The sequence below is a fragment of the Herpailurus yagouaroundi genome, unplaced genomic scaffold, assembly GCF_014898765.1.
Source record: "Herpailurus yagouaroundi ecotype Mexico unplaced genomic scaffold, PumYag 188, whole genome shotgun sequence".
Taxonomy (NCBI): Eukaryota; Metazoa; Chordata; class Mammalia; order Carnivora; family Felidae; genus Herpailurus; species Herpailurus yagouaroundi.
Window position 1 is genome coordinate 32,425,091 of NW_024412419.1, and position 23,065 is coordinate 32,448,155.

General features: G+C 40.8%; 1 protein-coding gene across 4 annotated transcripts in view; it reads right to left on the minus strand.

Moving 5' to 3' along the window:
• Positions 1–10,045: 10,045 nt before the first annotated feature.
• The window catches only part of CDKL4 (cyclin dependent kinase like 4), a 53,319-nt gene continuing 40,299 nt past the window's right edge, over positions 10,046–23,065 (minus strand). For all 4 annotated transcript variants that reach the window (XM_040496583.1, XM_040496582.1, XM_040496584.1 and 1 more), the window contains 4 exons: positions 22,367–22,449; positions 20,161–20,217; positions 14,937–15,071; positions 10,046–12,286 (listed from right to left, as the gene is read on the minus strand). In XM_040496583.1, the coding sequence (XP_040352517.1) occupies positions 12,185–12,286; positions 14,937–15,071; positions 20,161–20,217; positions 22,367–22,449 (377 nt within the window). In that variant the 3' untranslated portion in view covers positions 10,046–12,184. The remainder of the gene's footprint in view (positions 12,287–14,936; positions 15,072–20,160; positions 20,218–22,366; positions 22,450–23,065) is intronic.

Sequence of the window (23,065 nt, forward strand, 5' to 3'; positions counted from 1 at the left end):
TACTAAAAAAAATCAAACCAAAAACACTTGGCAAATTTGTGCAAGATAGGGTCTGATGGTTAACAAGTTGAGATAAAATAAAAATACTCTAAATAATGTTTTAGGATTTTACATATTGAGAACACTGGAAAATCTCCTGGCAATGTCTCCAGATAGAGTCTTCTTGGGATCTTGGCCAAGGATTTACTTTAATCTTTAGGAATTGTGCGATTTGAAAACTGAAGTTTCAATTTCACTTGTGCTTAATAGCTATTCTTTCAGCCGTATGTATTCGTCTTTGTCGATGTTATTGATCAAAGGGCAGGTTATGCACTTATTGGGCAAAAATGATATTCTTCCTCTTGAGAGTGGCATCCAGCTTATCTATTTATGGTATGCCATAATCTGTGGCAACAAGGAGTTTAAAGTGCTTACAAAGGCAAAGCAAAACAACAGCCATAACAAAACCAATACCAAGCCCGGTGTTGAATAATGGAAACCCTTTAATACCTCTTATATATTTCTGGTTTGCTTAAAAATTGGAAGCTGGGCTCAGGATTTTGCCCTGCCACCATGGAGCTAGCTCTCTGCATCAGGCAGGTTGGAGAAAAGAGATCTTAGAGTAGATCAGGACAGTGGAAGGACACAGGACTAGTCCCTGCCCTGGGAGGCAGACTGAGCATGCTCTCTAGCTAGGCTCCTTGTCTGTCCTCACCTCTCTATTCCATCTGTGACAGACCCGAGAAAAGGAGGGTGGAAGAGGACACAGGCACAGGACAAGAGATAAGTGCCTGTTGTTTGTCTATATCATTTCACAAGATATCTTAGCCAGAGGGATCCTTAAAAACATTGAGTTTGACTACTCCTAATTACAGACCGAGGGGCCAGAGACAAAAGAGAACATTGGCTCAGCACAGTGCAGTCAACAGCACAGTTGGCTCTAGAACCCTACCAAGGTATTTCCCTTTCCCTGCACTGCTCTGATGAACTTTGTAAGAAATGATGACTGCGTGTGGCAGTAGTAAACTTTTGAGGTTCACAGTTTGCTGTAGGCATATTTCATCTCCATTTCTCACCCCTTGTGGTGCCCTCCACTCCCGATCCCTAAAGAGAGACCTAGTGACCTCATGTTGCCCTCCAGCCACTTAGCAGCCCCACCCACCGCAGCCCATGCTTCCATTTTCTCAGCCTACTGATGACAAATAGCTCCTGGAAAAGCTAGTCCTCTAAACAAATTCACATGAAAATCCTAACTGGTACTTTATCTCCCTAATCTTCTCAGTGGGAATACTCTGAACTCAGATGGATTTCTAAATGTTAAATATTTAAAACAGAATGAGGAAGAGATTTTTATCTCTTCTAGGCCATTCCACCTCTGGGCAGAATAGTCATGGTCTTGCTATTTCGAGTCTAAGAGCTCAAGATGCCCGGAAAGGCAAGGTGGGAAGTACCAGGGCAAGAGGGAAGAGGTCCAATGTTGAGGTCGTATGTCCTGTGTTGGAAGTACTGTGAGCTATCTAGGTGTTAGCCTGGAAGAGCTTTCTGGAGTATGGGGCAACAGTAGCCCTGAGTTACATTATAGAATTTGGATTTGGAAATGGAAGAGGGGACTTCCAATGGATCCCTTGAAGCTGACTCATGGCTAAGAACTTGTGATTTAGAGGAAATGTTTGATGGAATCAATTTTGGTGAGAGATTTTTTCCCCCCAAATGTGATCCCATTAAAGGAAGAACAGAGAGTATGGCATCTAAAGAAATGTCAATATCTAATATACTCTTTTTTTTTTTTTAATTAAGTAAGCTCTACACCCAACATGGGGCTTGAGCTCATGAACCCTAGATCAAGAGCCACATGGTCTACCAACTGAGTCCTCTAAAAGAGGGGCGCCTGGGTGGCTCAGTTGGTTAAGCAACTGACTCTTGATTTTGGCTCAGGTTATGATCTTGCAGTTCGCGAGTTTGAGCCCCGCATCGGCTCTGCACTAAGTGCAGAGCCTGCTTGGGATCCTCTCTCTTTCCCTCTCTCTCTCTCTGCCCCTCCCCTGCTTGTGCTTTCTCTCTCTGTCAAAATAAATAAATAAATAAAAAGAAAATAAAACATATTTTAGAGATTTATTTGAATTCAATCTAAGATTATTTTCAAATTTAGTTTATATAAGGTAGTGCTGGGGTTCTTATATTAGGTAAGATCAAATACAACATGATTTTCTCAGACCTGAAAGTGGCAGGAAGGGGAAGGTTAGCAAATCCATGAGGAAGGACATTGGATAATGGAGCAATTTCTATGCTTTTCTGTCAGAGCAGAAAGTGAGGTGATGGGTATTTGCTGAAGGAAGAAACTCATGACATAGGATAGGGTTTCCAATTGGAGAAAAGTAGACGCGTGGCTAGAAAGGAGGATGATTAAGAAAAAGGAAGGGAGGAACAGTGGAGATCTCATGGCTGGGACTGTGGCAGGGATGAGTGACAAATGCCAATTCTTCCCCTAGGTGCACTTCTGATGGTTCCTCCCCTTTCCTTGTTTTTCCCTCACTGCCAGCATTTCTCAAAGATGAAGACCGACTCTTCTTCCCACTCACAGAACATCTTCACTGCCTTGCAAATATAAATTGTTCTTAAGGTTTCAGTTGCCAAAACACACACATTAAATTAAGACTTGTGTCTAGCATGGTCTCCTGCTTTTTTTCTCTAGTTGAGTTGCCAGTAACTAATCATCCTGGACAAACAATATTACAATTGTTTTGTGTACTCCCCATACCTAAAGTGGTTTTTCATAAAAATTTAGTTGTACCTCCCTAGCCAATTCTTCTGTCTCTGATGATTCTGGCCCCTCAGGAAGTCTCTTGGAGTTATGGTCAGATTATCTCATGATGCGGATATTGGTGTCTTCTCAAAGTTTTCTGGTGAGGTCTTAATTTGTGGTTAATCCCATCAGGCTGTTTCTTCTTGGTGGCTACATATTCCCTTGAAAGCTTGTTTTCTTCTGTGTCTGCCCAGTACCTGATAGCTTGATAGTGTTTGCTAGACAATAAGCAAACATTTCAAATAATGTCAATAAATTCAATCGATGTAAAAAGAAAAACTTGACATTTCTGTCCGCCAGAAGATAAGAGCCTTTTCACGTTGGAAATGCAAAAGCCAGCACATGCAAGATAGAAGCAGTTGAGGATGATGAGGTCTCACACCTTTTGGGGAGGAAACGAGGCAACCACTGTATTAAAAAATATTCTAGATCGTTGCCAGAGGGGAGCATGGTGACAGATGGGCAAAATAGGTGAAGGGGATTAGGAGGCACCAATTTCCAGCTACAAAAGAAATAAGTCATGGGGATGGAAAGTACAACATGGGGAATATGGTCAATAATATTATAATGACTTTGTATGGTGACAGCTGGTAATATACTTCCTGTGATGAGCATTTTGAACTGTATATGAATGTTGAATCACTATGTTGTACGCCCGAGACTAATACAGTATTTATGTCAACTATACTTCCATTATAAATAAATAAATAAATAAATGAATAAATCAATCAATAAATAAATAGTCAAACCAGAAGAATTCTACGGCTTTCTTTCAAAGGACCACATATTAATGTAGAAGTTAATATATTCCCAAAGTTCTAGAAGGTAATAAAAGTAATAATCAATAGGGGCACCTGATCACGATCTCGCGGTCCGTGAGTTCGAGCCCCGCGTCAGGCTCTGGGCTGATGGCTCGGAGCCTGGAGCCTGTTTCCGATTCTGTGTCTCCCTCTCTCTCTGCCCCTCCCCCATTCATGCTCTGTCTCTCTCTGTCCCAAAAATAAATAAACGTTGAAAAAAAAAATAGGGGCACCTGGGTAGTCCAGTCGATTAGGTGCCCAACTTCGGCTCAGGTCACGATCTCGCAGTTCGTGGGTTCAAGTGTGTCAGGCTCTGAGCTGTTGGCACAGCCTGCTTCAGATTCTGTGTCTCTCTCTCTCCCCACCCCTCCCCCACTCATGCTCTACCTCTCTCTCTCTCTCTCTCTCCAAAAAAAAAAAAAAAAACAAACCATAAAAAAAGTAAAGTAATTAATTATATAGCTCTTTCAATTGCAAAGCACACTGGCATCACTGTTTCATGTAATACTTTTAACCACCTCAGGTGTTAAGATTCTCATTTCAGGTGAAGTGTTATTATTCTCACTGTGGAGCTGAAGACACTGATGATCAAAAGTCATGATCTTGCAAGTGGCAAAGCCAAAATACAACCTCTGGTAGGATGTCTTTCTGGTTCAGAGAGAAAGAGGGAAATTGTGGAAACACAACGGTACCAGGCGTCCTGAATACTCAAAGGTGCTAAAGACCTTTTTTAATGAGGAGAAGCTCTTTTCATGCAGTTGGATAAGGCTTTTCCTCAACAGCCCAGAAGATGTTCAGTGGCTGATATCTGCTGAATGGGAGGCTCAGTGAGGAGACTGGTTAAAAACACCCAGTAGGACCCAAACTGACTGACTCTTATTTTGGTCAAGAGGGAGGACGCTAATAGTCTGGCATCTATCCAGTTATCTAACACAGATATGAATATTTTTCCTGCAAAAAGAAGGAAGTTTCCTCTTCGGCTGCCGTAAAGAGATCGGGTAAATTTCTACCGACATCGTATGCATGTGTTTGGTAAAATCCAATGTCTGGATCATTTCTTCATTACGGTTTTTTAGATTTCCTGCATAGGGTGGTGACACGTGTTTTATGAGAAGATGATGTCCTCTTTGGAAGCATAACAGCCTTGACTAAAATAAATAGGATCCAAAGAGAGAGGGCCAGTGGGTAGTAGGGAAGAATGATTTTCAGATTCCCAAGAGTGTATTTATAGTTCTAGGCTAAATAACTTCAGATCCCATGCCTTACTTTAAGTGTGCACATTATTTGGAACATGCTTCTCAACTTTAATGGCACTCAGTTTAAAAACATACTCTGTTTCAGTTATCTATTGCTACATAACAAATCATCCCAAAACACAGTGGTTTAAAACAATTGACTATTTCTCATAATTTTGGAGGTGGATTGGTCTCAGCTGGGCAGTTTTCCTGTTCTACTCGACACTTAACTTGGCCATAGTCAGCTGGTGGCTGCTCTGAGTTACAAGGTCCAAGAAGGCTTTACTCCCATGACTGGCTCCTTGGTGCTCCTCCAGTGACCTCTTTCTCTTCACACGGTATCTTATCATCTGGAGGTCTAGCCTAAGCTTCTTTACAGTGTGGTGGCTGGCTTCCCCAGAGAGACAAAGCCGAGGTTGACAGGCTTTTCAAGACCTAGGCCCCAAAATGGCACAGAGGGACATCTGTTGCATTCTATTAGTCTAAAGAAGTCACTGGTCACAAGGTGGGGTGGGAGAGGGAGCCTTCACCTCTTGATAAAAGGAATGGCAAAGTGTCATTGCAAAAGGCCCATGGAATGGGAGAAATCGTTGCAGTCAGCCTTGGAAAGAATCTACTATTCTCTTTCAACATAAGCGCTATTAAAAATCATGAAAGCAGAAAGGCTAGTTCAAAAGAAAATAAAAGAAATGGAAGCATCTTTAAGTAATGGCTTCATTCATTATGGTACTAATTGTCTTTCTGTCTTTTGATCATTCGTCTAAGTTTGGTCTTGAGACTTTTCACCTTTTTAAGCCTACAACAGAAACCATTGTTAGGACCTGGAATTGAAGTTGTGAGAAAATTTCATATTTTGTAGCTTAAGTGCTGGGAAGGGTCAGAGAAATATTTTGATGAATTGCAAGAAAAAGAATCTTACAGCCTCAAAGGAAATGTTCTCAGGGATAATCGTCGATCGGGTTGGACTGGAAGAGATTTTGTTAGTTTTTCCATTTTGTGAAAATTCCCAACCCAAGGCACAGAAAGGAATAGTTACTCCATCAACTGTTCAGATATTCCAACGGAGAGGAAATTAAACGAGTTCTGAACTTTCTATGTGAATGTGAGTTTTTCTCATTTAAATACAAAGTATTAGGCAACAGACTAACAGGAGAGTTGAATGGAAGTAAGGAGACAGGAATATTTCTAACTTTTATTAAAATAAGCTAGAGAACATATTCAGGTTAAGTTATATATACAAATATAAGGTCACCAAAGTATTTAAGCCCATATTTAGGTTCTCTAAGTACCTTAAGCTAAATTTTTAAAGTATTATGTATATTTAACATGCTACAACTAAAAGTTTGTAGTGAATTGCTTCTGGTAGCATAAGTTGCCATTATGCAAATTATCACATGCTAATTAATATATGGCTACAATTTCATGCGATTTGAAATAGATCTGCTTCCATACTAACATGTTCTAAAATCATAAGTAGACACAACATCTTCAATGTGACAATATTGACAGATATGGTCAGTGACTAGTGTTCACAACAGAAAGACAAATTTTAACTTTATAAATGCAAGGTGTTTATACACCTGTTAAGTAGGGTAACCGATTTTCAGCTTGAGTAAATTGCAGGTTAAATATAAAGTAGCCCGAACCTGAGTCTCTGTTGTTCAAATACAACATGGTTATAATTTATATATATTTGCAGAATTCCTTTAAGTTTTCACCTACTGAAAGTACTAAAAGTTTTGCTGAAGTTAGAAATGCCCTAAGAGTTCTTTGCCTTAATGGGTATCTTAAATTAATATTTCATAGCATAGGTGTCATATTCAAGCCAACTGGAGTTAGATGAAAACATCAAAGAATGAAAAAAAAATAAAAAAATAAAAACAATCAAAGAATGTTTACATATTACTCTGTATTTTCAAAGCACACCTGTTTTATTTACATTAACTAAAATTTAGCGGTAATTAGCTTTAAAGCCCACTTCAGTTTATAAAATGTAACCTCTGTTAGATGATTGTCTGCAAACTACTATTGACTTGGCAGAACTAGCAGGGAGTGGTGGTGGGTGTGTGTTTGTGTGAGTGTGAAAGCAAGCAAGCAAGGGAGAGATGAGAGAGGGGGAAGGAGAGAGGGAGAAACAGGGAGAGATCTCTTAGCTCCTGGTTAGATCAAAAAACCCCAAATTTAGGGGCACCTGGGTGGCTCAGTCAGTTGGGCATCTGACTTTGGCTCAGGTCATGATCTCACAGTTCATGGGTTCAAGCCCCACATCGGGATCTCTGCTGTCAGCCTGTCAGCACAGAGCCCGCTTCAGATCCCGCTCCCCTCTCTTTACCCCTCCTCCGTTGCACTCTCCCCTCCAAAAACAAATATTTTTTAAAAGCCCCAAATTTTATCTCAGTATTATTAATGAGAAACAATCTCTACAAAGCCTCTTCTAGTGGGAGAGATGCCCAGGACAGAAACATCATGTGCTATTGAAAATCACAGGAGCCCTAGAAATCAGCTAGTTTGTCTCTTCCCTTATTTACAAATGAGAAAATGAAGGCACAGAAAAGTCACATGTTGTGAAGAAGCTACACAGAGATTTGCAAGCCAGGCCAAGAACCTGGTGTCCTAACTCCCAGACCAAATGATGTATTAGTCTTTAAACCTACCACTCTTAAAGACTGTCTTTTACTAAAACAAGAATGAAGTTGCTGAATTCATGGTTTTAATGGAAAATGAACACACACAAACCCAGCACATTACCTGGTCATGTGAGTGGCATTTTGTCTTTCTGTCATGGTTATGTGCATCACAAATCTGTATAATCATATGCATCACAAGTCTGTATATTTGTATGTAATGCATATATATGCATTATAACTCTGAATCTGCGATTCAGCTAATACCTTATACTGACTTCCTAATTTTTTCAAGATTTTAAGGTTTGTGGAATTTTAGGATCATTCTTCTTCTGGTAGTATGTTTTAATGAACCAAAAAAGCTAGTTTTTGTTGTTGTTGTTGTTGCTGCTGTTGTTTTCTTTGGTTGTTTTTTCAGAATTCGGTGCCATTCAAGCTGTTCCAAACCCAGGATTGGAAATCATTAGTGGTGACAAATGATTAAGAAAGTGCCATCTTGGGGTGCCTGGGTGGCTCAGCTGGTTAAGCATCCAACTTTGGCTCAGGTCACGATCTCACGGTTGGTGGGTTTGAGCCCCGCGTTGAGCTCTGTGCTGACAGCTCGGAGCCTGGAGCCTGCTTCAGATTCTGTGTCTCCCTCTCTCTCTGCTCTCCCCCCACTCATGCTCTGTCTCTCTCTCAAAAGTAAACATTAAAAAAATTTTTTAAAAAGAAAAGAAAAGAAAGTGCCATCTTTTTTTAAAAACAGTATTCCTGGGGCACCTGGGTGGCACAGTCGGTTAAGCGTCCGACTTCAGCCAGGTCACGATCTCGCGGTCCGTGAGTTCGAGCCCCGCGTCGGGCTCTGGGCTGATGGCTCAGAGCCTGGAGCCTGTTTCTGATTCTGTGTCTCCCTCTCTCTCTGCCCCTCCCCCGTTCATGTTCTGTCTCTCTCTGTCCCAAAAATAAATAAACGTTGAAAAAAATTTTTTTAAAAATAAAAACAGTATTCCTATAGCAAGGCAGCTGAAGAACCATAAAAACATCTTCAGAGTTGAGAATTTTTTCAAAATAACTTATAAATTTTCTTAGTCTTATAGTCTGGGAGATCTGCAAGATCAATGAAGAAGAGTAATATGGCTCACTTAAAAGAGGGAACATCTATTCCTGCTCACTTCTGTCTTTCCTACCCTAGAGCTTTGTTTTTACTCCTTACTCAATTATCTCCCTAATCCAAAGCATTCAAAAGCCTCTCAAATACAACTTAAAAAATTTTTTTTTAATGTTTATTTATTTTTGAGAGAGAGAGAGAGACAGAGACAGAGAATGAGTAGGGGAGGGGCAGATAGAGACGGAGACACAGAATCCAAGGCAGGCTCCAGGCTCAGAGCTGTCAGCACAGAGCCCAACGCGGGGCTCAAACCCATGAACTGGGAGATCATGACCTGAGCTGAAGTCAGACACTTCATCAACTTACCCACCCAGGCATCCCTCAAATACAACTTTTTAATAATTTCAGTCTAGTTAAAATAATCTTCAAAAAGTGACCCTCTCCCGCCCCCCCCCCCCCAAAAAAAAGGGCTTTGTGGTTGGGGCAAGTTGGAACAAGTGCATTCAGATATCACCAGGACTGAAATGGAGACCAAAGGTAGCCTTACAGGACTGATAAAGGTCTATGAGGTGTCCTTTTCTATGGTGTATTTCTCTCTTCCCTGAAGAAGAAGCAAGAGCACAAAGGAGTACAGTCTGCATTTTTAGTTCTCTGTAAAGTGCTCTTCAAACAAAACAGAACAAGGAAAAACAAAACAAAACAAAACACAATACAAAAGAGCTGCTTGGCTGCTTGGAGATTCTCAGGTACAAAGTGGAGGAAACCCGGGGTGTGAACAGGTCATGCTGAGGTGGAGGAAAGGAGAGTACTTGGGCGGCATCACTCACCACGACCCCGCGGTACCTGGATGGCACCAGGAAAGAGCTACATCCATAAATTAAAAAGCCTGACCGGTGCCGCGGTGACAGAAGCGGCAGGTAAGCCAGAAACTGGACATGGATGGAAAGAAAACGCCTGGGTACAGAGTTGTGTGGGCCTCTGTGAAGAGCCTGATTAAGTTGTACAAAACCCACTACTTAATTTGGGCACGAGACCCTCAGGTGCCACTGTCTTATGTGTGGCTGAGAAATGCAAGGGCCGAGAAACCGGCCTTGAGACAGAAAGACTTGCAGGTTGAGGTCCGTGTGCCTGCGTGACTGAGCCGGCGACAGGGCTACGTGGCCCCGGGACGCCCAGGGAAAGTGCGGGGTGCACAAGTCGTCAGAAGAGTGTTTTCCCTGGTGGTGAAAGAACATTTTCCCAAGCATTGGGTGCTTCCTCCTCTCCTCTCCTCTCCTCTCCCCTCCCCTCCCCAGTGATCTCTGGATGATGGATTTGTCTAAGGAAAAAAACTGAGAGAGAGAAATGCCAGTTTCATTAATTCTTAAATGTAAGCAAAAATAAGAAAAGCAGTCACCCTATCAACCCTTACCAAACTCTCCACTGTTGTCTGAAGCATGATTATAAGCAAAATGGGTATTGGAGTTGTGTGTATTCTGAACTTCTCTGTGCGTGTGTGTGTGTGTGTGTGTGTGTGTGTGTGTGTGAGATAGAATCTAGATATTTAGGAGAGCTGGAGCAACATGAGTGGCTTGGCAGTAAGAAGGCTTACATGATAAAAACACTATGAAAATAAAAAAGAAACCTTTCATCGAAGATGCCTTCTATCTTTTATTTCTCAAATTCCTTGTGCCTGTGGTATCATCATCTAATTAAAAATGCAAGAAACTTACAAATGTGAAGAGGCGCCTTCTTAATGATAAGATGACAATAAGAAGACCGTAGCAGCTTATATTCACACTAAGCATGTTAAATGGCCAAATAAGTCCACTTAAAATGTTCTTCCGGTGAGCAAGAAACCATTGTTGAGATGCCATAATTCCCAAGTAAAGAGATGCTCCCAAGTAACTCAACAGGCTTCTCTAGAAGTTTACATAGACATGTTTATAAATGCAATAAACTTTTAGAGGATGAACATCAGATGTTAGTGTGTTTTCCTAAAAACAATTTATGCTTGATATTTTGGTTCCTGATACAAGGCATTTCTGGAATCATGTGTATTTGCACAATTTGACAATGTTCAGGCCAGTATTCCAGAACCAGGAGCAGAAAAGAGCTAATAACCTTAATAATTTATTGACTATTTTGTGCCTTTATGCCAGACAGTGATAGACAACCCCATGCTATTATTTTACATGAGTTCCTTGTTAGCAAACTAAAAGTCCGTTACACAGACGGCATTGTTCTTAGATGTCTAGGATAAAAGGCATCTATCATGATGTTTCAAAACTTATAAATATATATATGTGTTATGTGTGTATACATACATGTACATATATATGTATATATATATAAGTATATATATGTGTGTATACATTTATATATGTATGTATGTAGGAATATCTGTCAAGTTCACTTGGGAAAATATCCCAGTGTAAATTGGGCTCACCTAGTGAGGTATCTTGTTGTTTGCTTCTCTTTTTTGGTAGCAGACACAAAATGAAGTTAACTGAAAAGATAATCTTTCTGCTGTCGGAAGCATTTACAAACCTGATCTGGCATGATACACAAGTTTAGGGCTGCACAAATTCACAGAGGCTTTGGATGCAAATGTTTGGAAAAGCATCGACAGTGAACTATTTAGGAAACACACCCACAGGATAGGTCTAGGTACTGAGATGACTGAGCCAGGGGAAAAGTAAGAAACCATAATGTACCAAAGGACAGCATTATGTGATGAGCATGATAATTCCTTGTAGCTCTGGAATCTGCCCTGGAAACAAGGGATAAACTACATGACATTTCAGGCTCCCTTTCTGCACCAATATAAAATCCAGCATTACTCAAAAGTCCTGGTTACAACAAGAGTGATTAAATGCAGAAACATAATGTCATTCCTTTCTCAGAAGCATCATGCTGAGCACAAGTTGTCAGGTGCAAAAGAATATAGGTTCTATGATTCCCTTGATTTCAAATCCCCAAATAGGAAAAACTAATCACTAGTGACAGAAAAAGCAGATCCATGGCTGTCTGGGGCCAGTGATCTTGGGAAGATTTACTACAAAAGGCTGTGGAGAACATTTTAAGCTTGATGACCATGTTTTATATCTTCCTTTGGTCAGGCCGTGCATGTGTATACATTTGCTGAAATCCAGGGAAAAGTTCTGCACTTAAAATAAGTACGTTTATTATATGTAAAACATACCTCATTAAAGTTAGTTTTTGAAATTGAAAGAAAAAAAAAAAAGAAAAGAAACATGATATCATTCCCTGCACAAACAACAGCTAGGCAAGCTATTTGGATAATGCTCTAAGACATTATGTGGTCAGGTAAACCAAAACGATATATGTAAATCTCTTTCAAGAATCAAAGTACAAGCCCACAAATTCTCAACATAAATTGCCTCGGGAGGGGCTGCTCTGATGAAATTGAAAATGTCTCCTCCATATGTGCAGTTTCAGACTCCATAACATTTAAAGAAAATGTTCTAGAAGATAAAGTTGGCATGTAAAAAGCACGGGCAGAGGAATCAGTAATGATCAGAGCAAAACAATTCTAGAAGGCATCTTAATTTTCATATGGCTCATTTGCATTTGAAACACTAAGAATTCCTATCTCTCTTGTACGGAAGTGTGTACATATTAAATTACTTTCCACTTGAAAGAACATTTTCCTAAATGTTTGGAAGATGATCAAATTTTAACTGGAGGACTTGTTTTCTTCCATCAGGTGTGGGGGAGATGTGGCTTCCTGGTATGAGAGGCAACAGTTGATTCTAATAGCAGAACAAGACAAAAATAAGAAAGTAAATTGAAAAGAATTCCTATTTGTAACAGTTTGATTTAAAGATGGTAAAACAAAAAGAATACACACAGTACAAAGATGTCAAAAGACATCAATTTAAAAATCAAATAGGGTTACCTTTCCAAGAATTGTGATATTCTGATACTTGGAAATTAGGTTCCATTACTTATTCTACGATTCTCATGGATATAGTTGATTTATTTCAGGATGTTCATTTTTGAGTATCCGGGCAGTGTTTAAAAGCTAGATGCCCACCAGCTGTTAGACAATAATTCCAAGAGTCTACATTCTACCTATCTCAAAATTTTAATTTTAGGATACTGGCAAAACAGTAAAGATTTAAAACCTCTTTACTATACATTTAAAAAATTTCTAATGTTTATTTATTTTTTGAGAGAGAGAGACAGAGAGAGAGAGACAGAGACAGAGACAGAGACAGAGAGTGAGCAGGGGAGGGGCAGAGAAAGAAGGAGACCCAGAATCCAAAGCAGGCTCCAGGCTCTGAGCTGTCAGCACGGAGCCTGATGTGGGGCTCGAACTCACGAACAGCGATATCATGACCCGAGCCGAAGTCAGAAGCTTAACCAACTGAGCCACCCAGGTGCCCCATACTATACATTTTAAACAAAATTTAGTCTTTAAGGAAATTGCTGGTCACTCATCAGAGATCTAGATGACATCCAGATAGGAATTTGAACTCACAAAATGAAACCACACTGAATGAAAAGATTTTCTTGAATTTTTATTTTATTTTCTGATATGGTAAAATGTTTAGGCAAGAGGTGCATATCAGAAAGAAAACCAGGACCTGAAAGACATTCCTGTTGGGGCACCTCTGTGGCTCAGTCGGTTAAACCTCCGACTTTGGCTCAGGTCACGATCTCACAGTTTGTGAGTTAGAGCCCCCAGTCGGGCTCTGTGCAGACCGCTGGGAGCCTGGAGCCTGCTTCGGATTCTGTGCCTCTCTGTGTCCCTCCTCTGTTCATGCTCTCTGTCTCTCTCTCAAAATAAATAAATAAACATAAAAAAAAAAAAAGGACAAAAGAAGGAAAGACATCCCTGTCTTTCTCTTGGCCTTGCCCTCCAGGGACTTTACCAGCTGGTGGAAGATGTTTAGGCTTGGTCTTAATAGTGGGTGCTCTAGAAAGGCTTTCTCATAAAGGGGACAGGATGCAGTTGACTAAACACAGAGAACGTGAAGTAACTTCTGTATGTGCTGTTCTTCGTGCTTCTTCTCTTTTTGGAGAAATAAAGTCCCTGAGCTGTATCAGCCAGGCTACAGGGTATTAAGGAATGGAAAACACTATGACCTGGAGACTTAGGAGGCCAGCATCCCTACCCGCTCGAGGCTGGTAGAACTTGAATCAGGAACCCAGGGGCGGGATGGAGCGGTGTTGCTGTTCACCCTCCCGGGTTAAGTGTGGGGAATCTGGTGAGCTGTTTGTAAGGCGACAGTGTTTTTACACACAGTTCACCCTGTATTTCAGACTGCCGCCTCAGACATATTTGAGCAAGCTCTACTCTTTTGGTTAAGTAAAGTGTACTGGGCTTGACTTGCAAACACATAACTTAAACAGTAGAAGGGAAAACGGTCTGTGTGGTAAAAACTGGGAAATCATCTTAACATGTCATCTTACTGATTGGCTTGGTTTTTCTCTCTCAACAAACTTCAATTTGAATGAGCCAAAGGCTGAAAACAACAAAACCTGCTTTCTCCCTTTACGGTAGACATGCTAAGGAGAAGATCAATGACCAATAAGTAGATCAAAGGTGGAAGATTAAGTAAACACAGAATGGGATGATTGTCGGTCTGATCAATTGAGAATTACATCCTCACTTATGAATAAGCAGTGTTCATCTATTTACTTCTCTATTTATTTTGGATAATATTTACCAAGTACTATGTGTGGGTCAGACATCGTTTTAGGTGCTGGGGACACAAGATAAAAAGTAGACCCCAAACCAAAACAAACTTACTTCCGTGGGGTTTATGTTTTAGCTTCAAGGTTTTTCTGGAACCAGGTAAAAGGTAGTCCCCTAATAAGCTGCAGAGTCACTGTCACGTTCCTCGTGTTATCTTACAATATCCGCACATTTTGGGGTAAAATTTGGTTCCCAGGTGTTTGCATTTCTTCTCTTAGTATCTGTCAGAGCTTGTCCTTGATTTTGAGGAAAGCCTAGGGAAGGCGGACTTTGCTGCCTGCCATTGGTAAAAAGACAGGAAGAGTCAAGTTTCCTCTATGGTGTGTCTGGAGGCTACGGAAGGTTCCAGATTCCTCTGTGATGTTGACATTTAGTCCTGCTGTAATCTGGGTTTTATTGTACGAAGTTGTTGTATTTCGGGTACACGATCTGGCAGGTGAGCTATCCAATAGGTGAGCTATCTAATCAGTGTAGCTAAAAGTTGATTCAAGTGTATTTGGAATAAGATTCTGCAATGATCTGGGTATTTTCGTAGTTTTATGGTTTTATTATGCCAATCACTGAAATGTACTAAGATAAACAAATACAACTAAACCAGTGCAAACAAAGGTCTTGGTGTCCACCTGGTCTCACTTTGAAAGGTAGAAAAGGAAAAAAAGAATCATTTTTATAGCATTTTAACTTTTGAACAGAGGTACCTGCTGACGTCTTCTGTTCCTTCCTTCATTGCGTGCTTTTCTTTTAATTTGGTTCTCTCGAAAAGAATCAAAGTAGGGGCTCTCCAGGAGTTGGGCACAGGTTAATCTGTCATCAGGATTCATCTTCAGACACTCCTTTGCAAGAAAAGAAAAAAGGTATTAGAATGTTGTTGCTATTTTCTTACTGTGCCCCCAAACTGAATAACTTGTTAAGAGCAAATAGGAGTTTACAAAATCTTCAAGTTTGTGTACCATCAAGTACTCGAAACTTGTTAATAACTAGAATTGCTTTTCTTTTGTCATTCCAAAGTCTTTTCAGGGTAGAAATGAACATCTGGTGTCTCTGGAAGGGGGCGACAGGTAGATCAGGTGTTTCTACCAATGACAGCTCTTCATCACTAGTCAAAGCAAATAGTTTGTGAGACACTTCAAGTGTGATTCCGAGTATGATCCCGGGACCAGCAGCATCAGTGTTACATGGGAACTTGTAAATGTAGTTCCTGCTGAATCAAAAGCACTGGGGGTGGGGTCTAACCATCTGCATTTGAGAAGCCCTGATACCTGCTCAAGTTTGAGAGCCATTGGTTTAGGGGGACAGCTGAAGTATTAGTCTTAGTAACAAAACAAACCTAAAATCTGGATAATTGGTATATATATTCATATAGGAATAACTAGAGGCAAAAAGGAAAATGTAGCACCATCACCCTTTATACGAGAGGCTACTAGAAGCCTCTTGCTTTGCCTTCAAGAGTGGGGAGGACTCTGGCAGCCGTGGGGTTAGTAGAATGCTGACACAAAGATTTTCTTCAAAAAGCCGTGACACTCTTTGAGTACTCAGACAATGGGACTTTTCCCATGAAGAAAGACAGATTATGATCTATACAGAACTAGAGCAGCCTCAGATCACCGAGGCACAGGAGACCTGAAATGTCTTGCCTTGTGACCGTACTAGAGAAGTAAAATTTATCAACACAACGGACTTAGTTTTGAGGCATAATTGCATTGACTGAGACTACCCCAGCTTGGGCTGCTCTGTGGTGTCTGTCCCTTCCTAACCCCAGCTGACCTCAGGTCTCTGAGATCCCTGCAAATGCCACTACTCCTACAGTCTCAATTGCTCTTCAGAGCCGCCTGACTGGACCTGGTTTTAAGAAACGACCCTGCTTGGCATAATTAGATTCTCCTGTCCCTACTTGCAGGGGTCACTACTTGCTCCAAGCAGACCCCCTCCCCCCACCCCACCGCCAAGTTAATGATCCATGCCATAATTAAGTCTAGCTACTACTGGGAGTCTGTCTCCTCAAACCCTAACGCTGTCAGGACTATAACCAGCACAGAAGGACAACTCTGAATGTAAACTGTGGGAGTCTCTATTTCTTTATCACTTCCTTCTGGCATTTGCCTCCACCATTCCACTTAAGTGGTTCTTGTTATTCACATCTATGATCTCTATCTACACTTGTATATGCTTAAGTGCAATAGGTAGCTTGTGTTCTCATCTCCATGGTGTTAGACACTACTGACCATATCCTCCTCCTTGAAACTCCCTTTGGCTTCTCCGATGCCTCCCTTTCCTTCCTCCTACCTCACGACCACCACTGTTCAAACCAACCTGTGTTGACTTACCTTCTACTCTGCAATGGGTGGATGGGATTCCTTAATGCTCCCCTGTCTCCTTACCTGTTTCTAGCTGATGTTAAATGACTTCAATTATTAAGGTTTACCAGAGACTTCCATGTGTATAGTTCTGGTCCAGACCTCTCCTTTGAACTCCAGACCCACATATGCAATGGCCTACTTAACATTTCTGATTTATCTCAGTGGCACTGCTATGGGTTGAACTGTGTTCCCCCAAACTGTGTTGAAGTCCTAACCCCCCAGTGTCTCACTGTGTGCCCTTATTTGGAAATAGGGTCTTTGCAAATGTAAATAGTTAAGACGAGGCCATAATGGAATAGGGTGGGCCCTACTCCAACAGAATGGTGTTCTTGTAAGAGGCAAGACAGCGCAAAGACAGACATGGAGAGAACACCAGAAGACAGAGGCCAAGACCGGAGTTCTGCTGTCACAAGCTCAAGAATGTCTGGGGCTACCAGAAGCCGGTAGAGGCCAGGAACGATCCACCCTGAAAGTTTCAGAAAGAGCATGGCCCTGTTAACATCTTGGTTTGAGACTTCTAGTCTCCAGAAGAGTAAGAATAAATTTCTGCTGCTTGCGGCCACCCAGCTTGTGGTACTTGGCTACAGCAGTCCTAGGAAACTGGTACACATAGCTTACATTTGCTGCCCTCTACTCTATTTACTCCCCAGATCTGAATCATAACTGAGTCCTACCAGTTTTACTTCCAATCATACATTGAATTCATTCATTTTCTTTAGTGGGCTTTCAATCTGTTGAAATCTAGTCTACTAAATACCTACGGGTTTTTACTATAAAGAATATTTTTAGAGGGGCACCTGGGTGGCTCAGTCGGTTGAGCGTTCGACTTCAGCTCAGGTCATGATCTCACGGTTTGTGGGTTCGAGCCCCGTGTCAGGCTCTGTACTGACAGCTCAGAGCCTGGAGCCTGCTTCGGATTCCATGTCTCCTTCTCTCTCTGCCCCTCTCCCACTTATGCTCTGTCTCTCTCTGTCTCTCAAAAATAAATAAATGTAAAAAAAAAATTTTTTTTTTTTAATTTTTTTTTTCAACGTTTTTATTTATTTTTGGGACAGAGAGAGACAGAGCATGAATGGGGGAGGGGCAGAGAGAGAGGGAGACACAGAATTGGAAACAGGCTCCAGGCTCTGAGCCATCAGCCCAGAGCCTGGCGCGGGGCTCGAACTCACGGACCGCGAGATCGTGGCCTGGCTGAAGTCGGACGCTTAACCGACTGCGCCACCCAGGCGCTCCCCAAAAAATTTTTTTAATAAAGAATATTTTTAGATTCTAAGATGAGGCTGTTAATGCTGAGCTGTTCCATGGGGCCTGGGCTAGAATGATGTCTTGTTTTGTTAGTTTTAGGAGCCGTGCGATGAACTGGGTGGAGTTGAGGCTTCTGAGTTGTTGACTGCCTGGGTTAATGACTTTCTACACACCAAGAGGCTGATGAAGTCTCAGAGGTGTTCCCTGATCAGAGTGTTCCCAACCTGGGAAAGGTTTTAAAGATGAGGGACGAGAAATTGGAACCGCAAAGTACATGTTAGGATCCTTTTCTCGAAACTTCAAATTTCACAGAAAACCCTTAAAAATATTTCCAAGAGTCGACAGACTTCTTTGACCAGATTAAACTGATAGAGTGACAGGATGTTATGCCTATGAAAGCAACCGGGAAATAAATAATCCAGTGTCTATTGTGTCTCATAATGAAGAGAACACAAGAACACTGCCATAGATTGGCCACTGCAGGCCACCACTGACTTTGGCACAGTCATTGGCTGGCACTTCATCCATCTGAGCAGCCGCCTGCATAGATGATGGCCTCGTTCCATGGGATAATGACTTGTTATGGCAGCTGGTATTTATTTGTTGTTAAAGATGTCTCAATTGCAATTAGTGAAAGAAAGCCTTCCTTCATCTAACCTGGGGCAGGTGTCTAGGAGATAGGGTGTGACCCACAGAACAGCACAATCCTTGATGCACTTATAGAATCCTTGGATCTCAGGTCAGACATTACAGGTATAAATCAAATGGCTCAGTGACAAAACCAGCTTCATCCAGAATCTTGGACAGGGCAACAGAGTACTTCACCTTTGGAGCTGAGGACAGGGATCTGTCCTATACCTTGTGAGTTTTTCTGCCCTGGAGTTGCAGGGCAACTTAAGTTTTCTCTCTGGTTATTTAGAGGAGTAACCAGAACAAGGCTTGGCCTGCACCTCAGAATGGGTTGGGTTTACAATGCTTGACAGACACCCTCCCTGCAGGAGGTTTTGTTAAATTGCAGGTGGGTCAGAACAACCTGTCCAGAACAAGGTTGGGGAACTGGACTTCTAGGGCAGGGTCTGCGGAGTGCTGAGTCAAGGCAGGTCAGAGCAGTGAGGCAGACAGAAGGCAGCTGAGGGCCAGTGAAGCAGTGGTAAAGGCAAGTATGAGGCGTCAGGCTCTCAGGAGGACTCAGACCAGAGGCATCCAGCACCCTGGATAGCACCTTGGCAGCGACCAACACTAGCACAATGGCTAGTCTACAAAATCGACGCTAGGTCATTCAGATGGTTCCACCTTCTAGATCAGATGATTTTCAAGCTAGGCGGTAAATCATAATCACCTACGGGGATGTTTAAAGATACAAATTCCAAGGCCTTATTCATAGAGATTCTACTTTGGTAAATCTGAGGTTAGATACTGGAATGTATATTTTTAAAAAGCTCATTCTGATGAGTAGTCATTCTGATGAATAGTATTGAAGCCATGGCTATAGATAGAATTTAATTGGTTGTTAAAGATAGATATCCTTACTGATATCTCCATCTGTATCCCACTAAGAGCTTTTAGAATCCATGGTGGATGTAAGAGTCACACCTTCTAGCATTGGATCCGTTGGTCAAGCATGAATGGCAGACTAGTAATAGGTGAATTTCTTCTGCTTTTTATTAGAATTCATCCTTTGACTATTTCTTTTGGGCATAGTATAGGGACTATTTCTGGTGTCTGCATGTCTTCTGTGTTTTCCTGGTCTACTAATTTTTTTAAATGATCTTAAATTGTATTTAACCCAATGTATCCAAAACATTATCAGTTCAATATGTAATTAATCTCCTAAAGATTCTTAATGAAATATTTAATATTATTTTAGAGTTATTTTCATAGAAATCTAGTACATCTTCATTCTAATTAGCCATATTACAAGTGCTCAATAGTAATATGTAGCTGGTGACTACTGTCTTGGACAGTACAATTCTAGACCTTCAAATTTAAGGAGTACATTCATCCTCATAAATTTCTATAGTCTGAATATACTGACTTAATAGCAAATTTCCTAATAAATGCAAAAGAAGTAATGGTGTTCATCACAGCAAACACTAATTATACTCTTTTGTCTTCAACTAGTTTTAATGGACATATTAGAAAGATTACAGCTTCAACTACTGATGTTCCTTTAACTGTAATTATTTTACAGTTCCTTACTATTTTCAATGACTACATCCTACCTTGGTATTATTTGCCCTACCATCAACCCCTCCCAGAATTACCAGCTTCAATTATTACAATTAACAGTCAATAATGGTTATACTTGATTCTTAAGTACCTTCATGAAATTCAAAGACATGGGATGAGCTTCTGAAAACTTTTCTTCAAGAGTTTCCTAGAAAACAAAATAAAGAATTTCAATGTTACACAACAACAAAATTATATTTAGTTTTGAAAACATTAGCAATAAGAACACTTTGGTGAAAGACTTTCCCCCATAGGTTAGATGGTTCCTTTTAAGGATTTTTAAAAAGTCCTGTTTTTATATAATTTTACACTGTAGTGTAAAGGTTTAAAAAACAAAAGTTGGAATTATTTTCTTAATTTCACAATGTCTTGCAATTGATGCTTTGTAAATGTGACCTTCAAATGTCCCTGAAATCCTACAACAGTATTTTGTTTTATTTTATTTTTTCTACAACAGTACTTTAATATCTGATCTGTGCCAGATCTGTTACAGGGACCCTTTGTGCATTAATGCAAATATGTTGAGTTACATGTGTGAGAACTACAGAGAGCGACAGAATGAGGGACCCTGGGTGGCTCAGTTGGTTAAGTGTCTGATTCTTGATTTTGGCTCAGGTCATGATCTCACGGTGGTGAGATAGAGCCCTGCCTCAGACTCCACGCATGGATCCTGCTTGGGATTCTCTCCCTCTCCTCTCTCTTTGCCCCTCCCTCACTTGTGAGCACACTCCCTCCATCTCTCCCTCAAAATAAAAACTTTTTTATATTTATTTAAAAAATAAATTTTAAACTTTTTTTAAATGTTTAGAAAAATAAAAAAAATTTAAAAATAAATTTTAAACACATTTTAAAAAACCAAAAAAAAAAAAAAAGCAACAGAATGCTAAACACAAAATTCAGGATAGTAGGGAGGGAAGAGGATGGGATTGAGGGAGGAGCACCTGGGGAAGGGTAAGCTTCAAAGATAAACGGTAACAGTGCCCTTTAACGAGGCAGCATGTACTTGTGAATGTGCATTTCATTCTTTAAAATTAAATACATTATATAAATATTCCTCTGTAATTCAACCTCTAGCCTTGTTAATTCAATTTTAACCTTTTGCTGTATTTCTTAAAAGCTTTAACAAATATAAAAAAGAAATCTAGTATGTATGTATGCATCTATATCTATAACTATATCTATATCTATATCTACATCTATATCTATATCTATATCTATATCTCAAAGTATTATATGAAATACCAAATCTAAAATGAAAGGGTGGCTAGAGAGAAAGTTGGGACCATTCAAACCTCAGATTGTTCACATGTGCCATAAATTATGAAGTGGCTTTCCAGATCACCCCACCCCTGCACCCCTCTTGTACCAACACAGCCTGAATGTGGGCACACACCTCTTGGCCTTTCATCCTATGGGCAGAATTTAAACCACACGGAGCTTTAAAAACCATAGGCCACACTCAGGTAACACAGGTAGGAAATCAATGTCTATAGAGACATTTGACACATTCTCAAAGAAAGGCAGAGACCTTTGACATTTGACATTTGACACATTCTCAAAGAAAGGCAGAGACCACAGCAAGAGCCTAGCAGTGATCAATGCGGTTCGGAGTTTTGATTTGGACACAATGAGGATCACTTTGTAGAAGGACTTTCCACGTGAAAATATGCGCTGTGGAGAAATGGCTTTTATTGATTTGGGCTTTGTTTTACAAGCTGAAAAAATAGAGGCTGCGTGTTTTCGAAATAAAGAAGATGACAGTAAGTACCTAACAGTAGGTAGTACAGAAAGGTACTAAGTGTTTTGACTAAAAGGATCAAGGTGATGGGGCGCCTGGGTGGCTCAGTTGGTTAAGCGTCCGACTTCGGCTCGGGTCATGACCTCGCGGTCCGTGAGTTCGAGCCCCACATCGGGCTCTGTGCTGGCAGCTCAGAGCCTGGAGCCTGCTTCGGGTTCTGTGTCTCCCTCTCTTTCTCTCTACTCCTCCTCCACTCACGTCCTGTCTCTCTCTTTCTCTGTGTCAAAAATAAATAAACATTAAAAAAAAAGGATCAAGGTGTTTATGTAAGGAATTAAATATACTTTCACTTCAGATTTAACTGTGAATTTAACTTAGGGCAAGTAGGCTTTTAAAGCATTCTCTTGGTTAATATGTGTAGCTTTACAGAACTTCTTTGATCCGTGTCAGTGTGTTCTAGAAGGAAAACAGGAGCCAAAAGTATACATATTTTTAAAAATCCCCCTGTAGAGAAGGCTGCAACACAAATAATAAAATATCCAAAATTGAGCAAGTTTACCATGTCTCCCGGTTCAGGAATACTGATGCCATGGAAAAACTGGTTACTTTTGAAGATAGATTGATGTCTTGGGATTAGTTTTCCTGTAAAATACAAACCATGTAACTCATGATAAATTTAATAAAAATAAAAGTGTTTAAATGGTTAACTTCTGAGGTCCAGATGTACCAGAAATGCTGAGCCTGATGGTTCCTTTTAGGTTAGGGAGGTCTGAACTGCTGCAAACTCCTGCCTTCTCAGGGGAGGTCAGTTCTCCGTGCACCTCTCTTTGCCCTTCATCTCCCACCAAGAGAGGAGGTAAGAAACCCATGCTGAGGGCTCTACACACGTGATCTCATCACAATCTACAGTGGTTGCTATTTTTCACCTCCCCTGCACCAGTGAGTTAAACGAGGCTCAGAAGTTTAGTAACCCCAGGGCACCTGGGTGGCTCAGTCGGTGAAGTGTCTGACTCTTGGTTTCAGCTCAGGTTATGATCTCACAGTTTGTGGGATCGAGCTCCACGTGGGGCTCTTTGCTGACAGCATGGAGCCTGCTTGGGTTTCCCTCTTACCCTCTCTCTCTCTGCCCCTCTCCCACTTGCGTGCATGCACTCTCTCTCTCTCTCTCAAAATAAATAAATAAACTTACAAAAAAGAAGAAGTTTAATAACCTGTCTAAAGTCACATGGTCATTAAAAGACCCAGGATTCGAACTCAA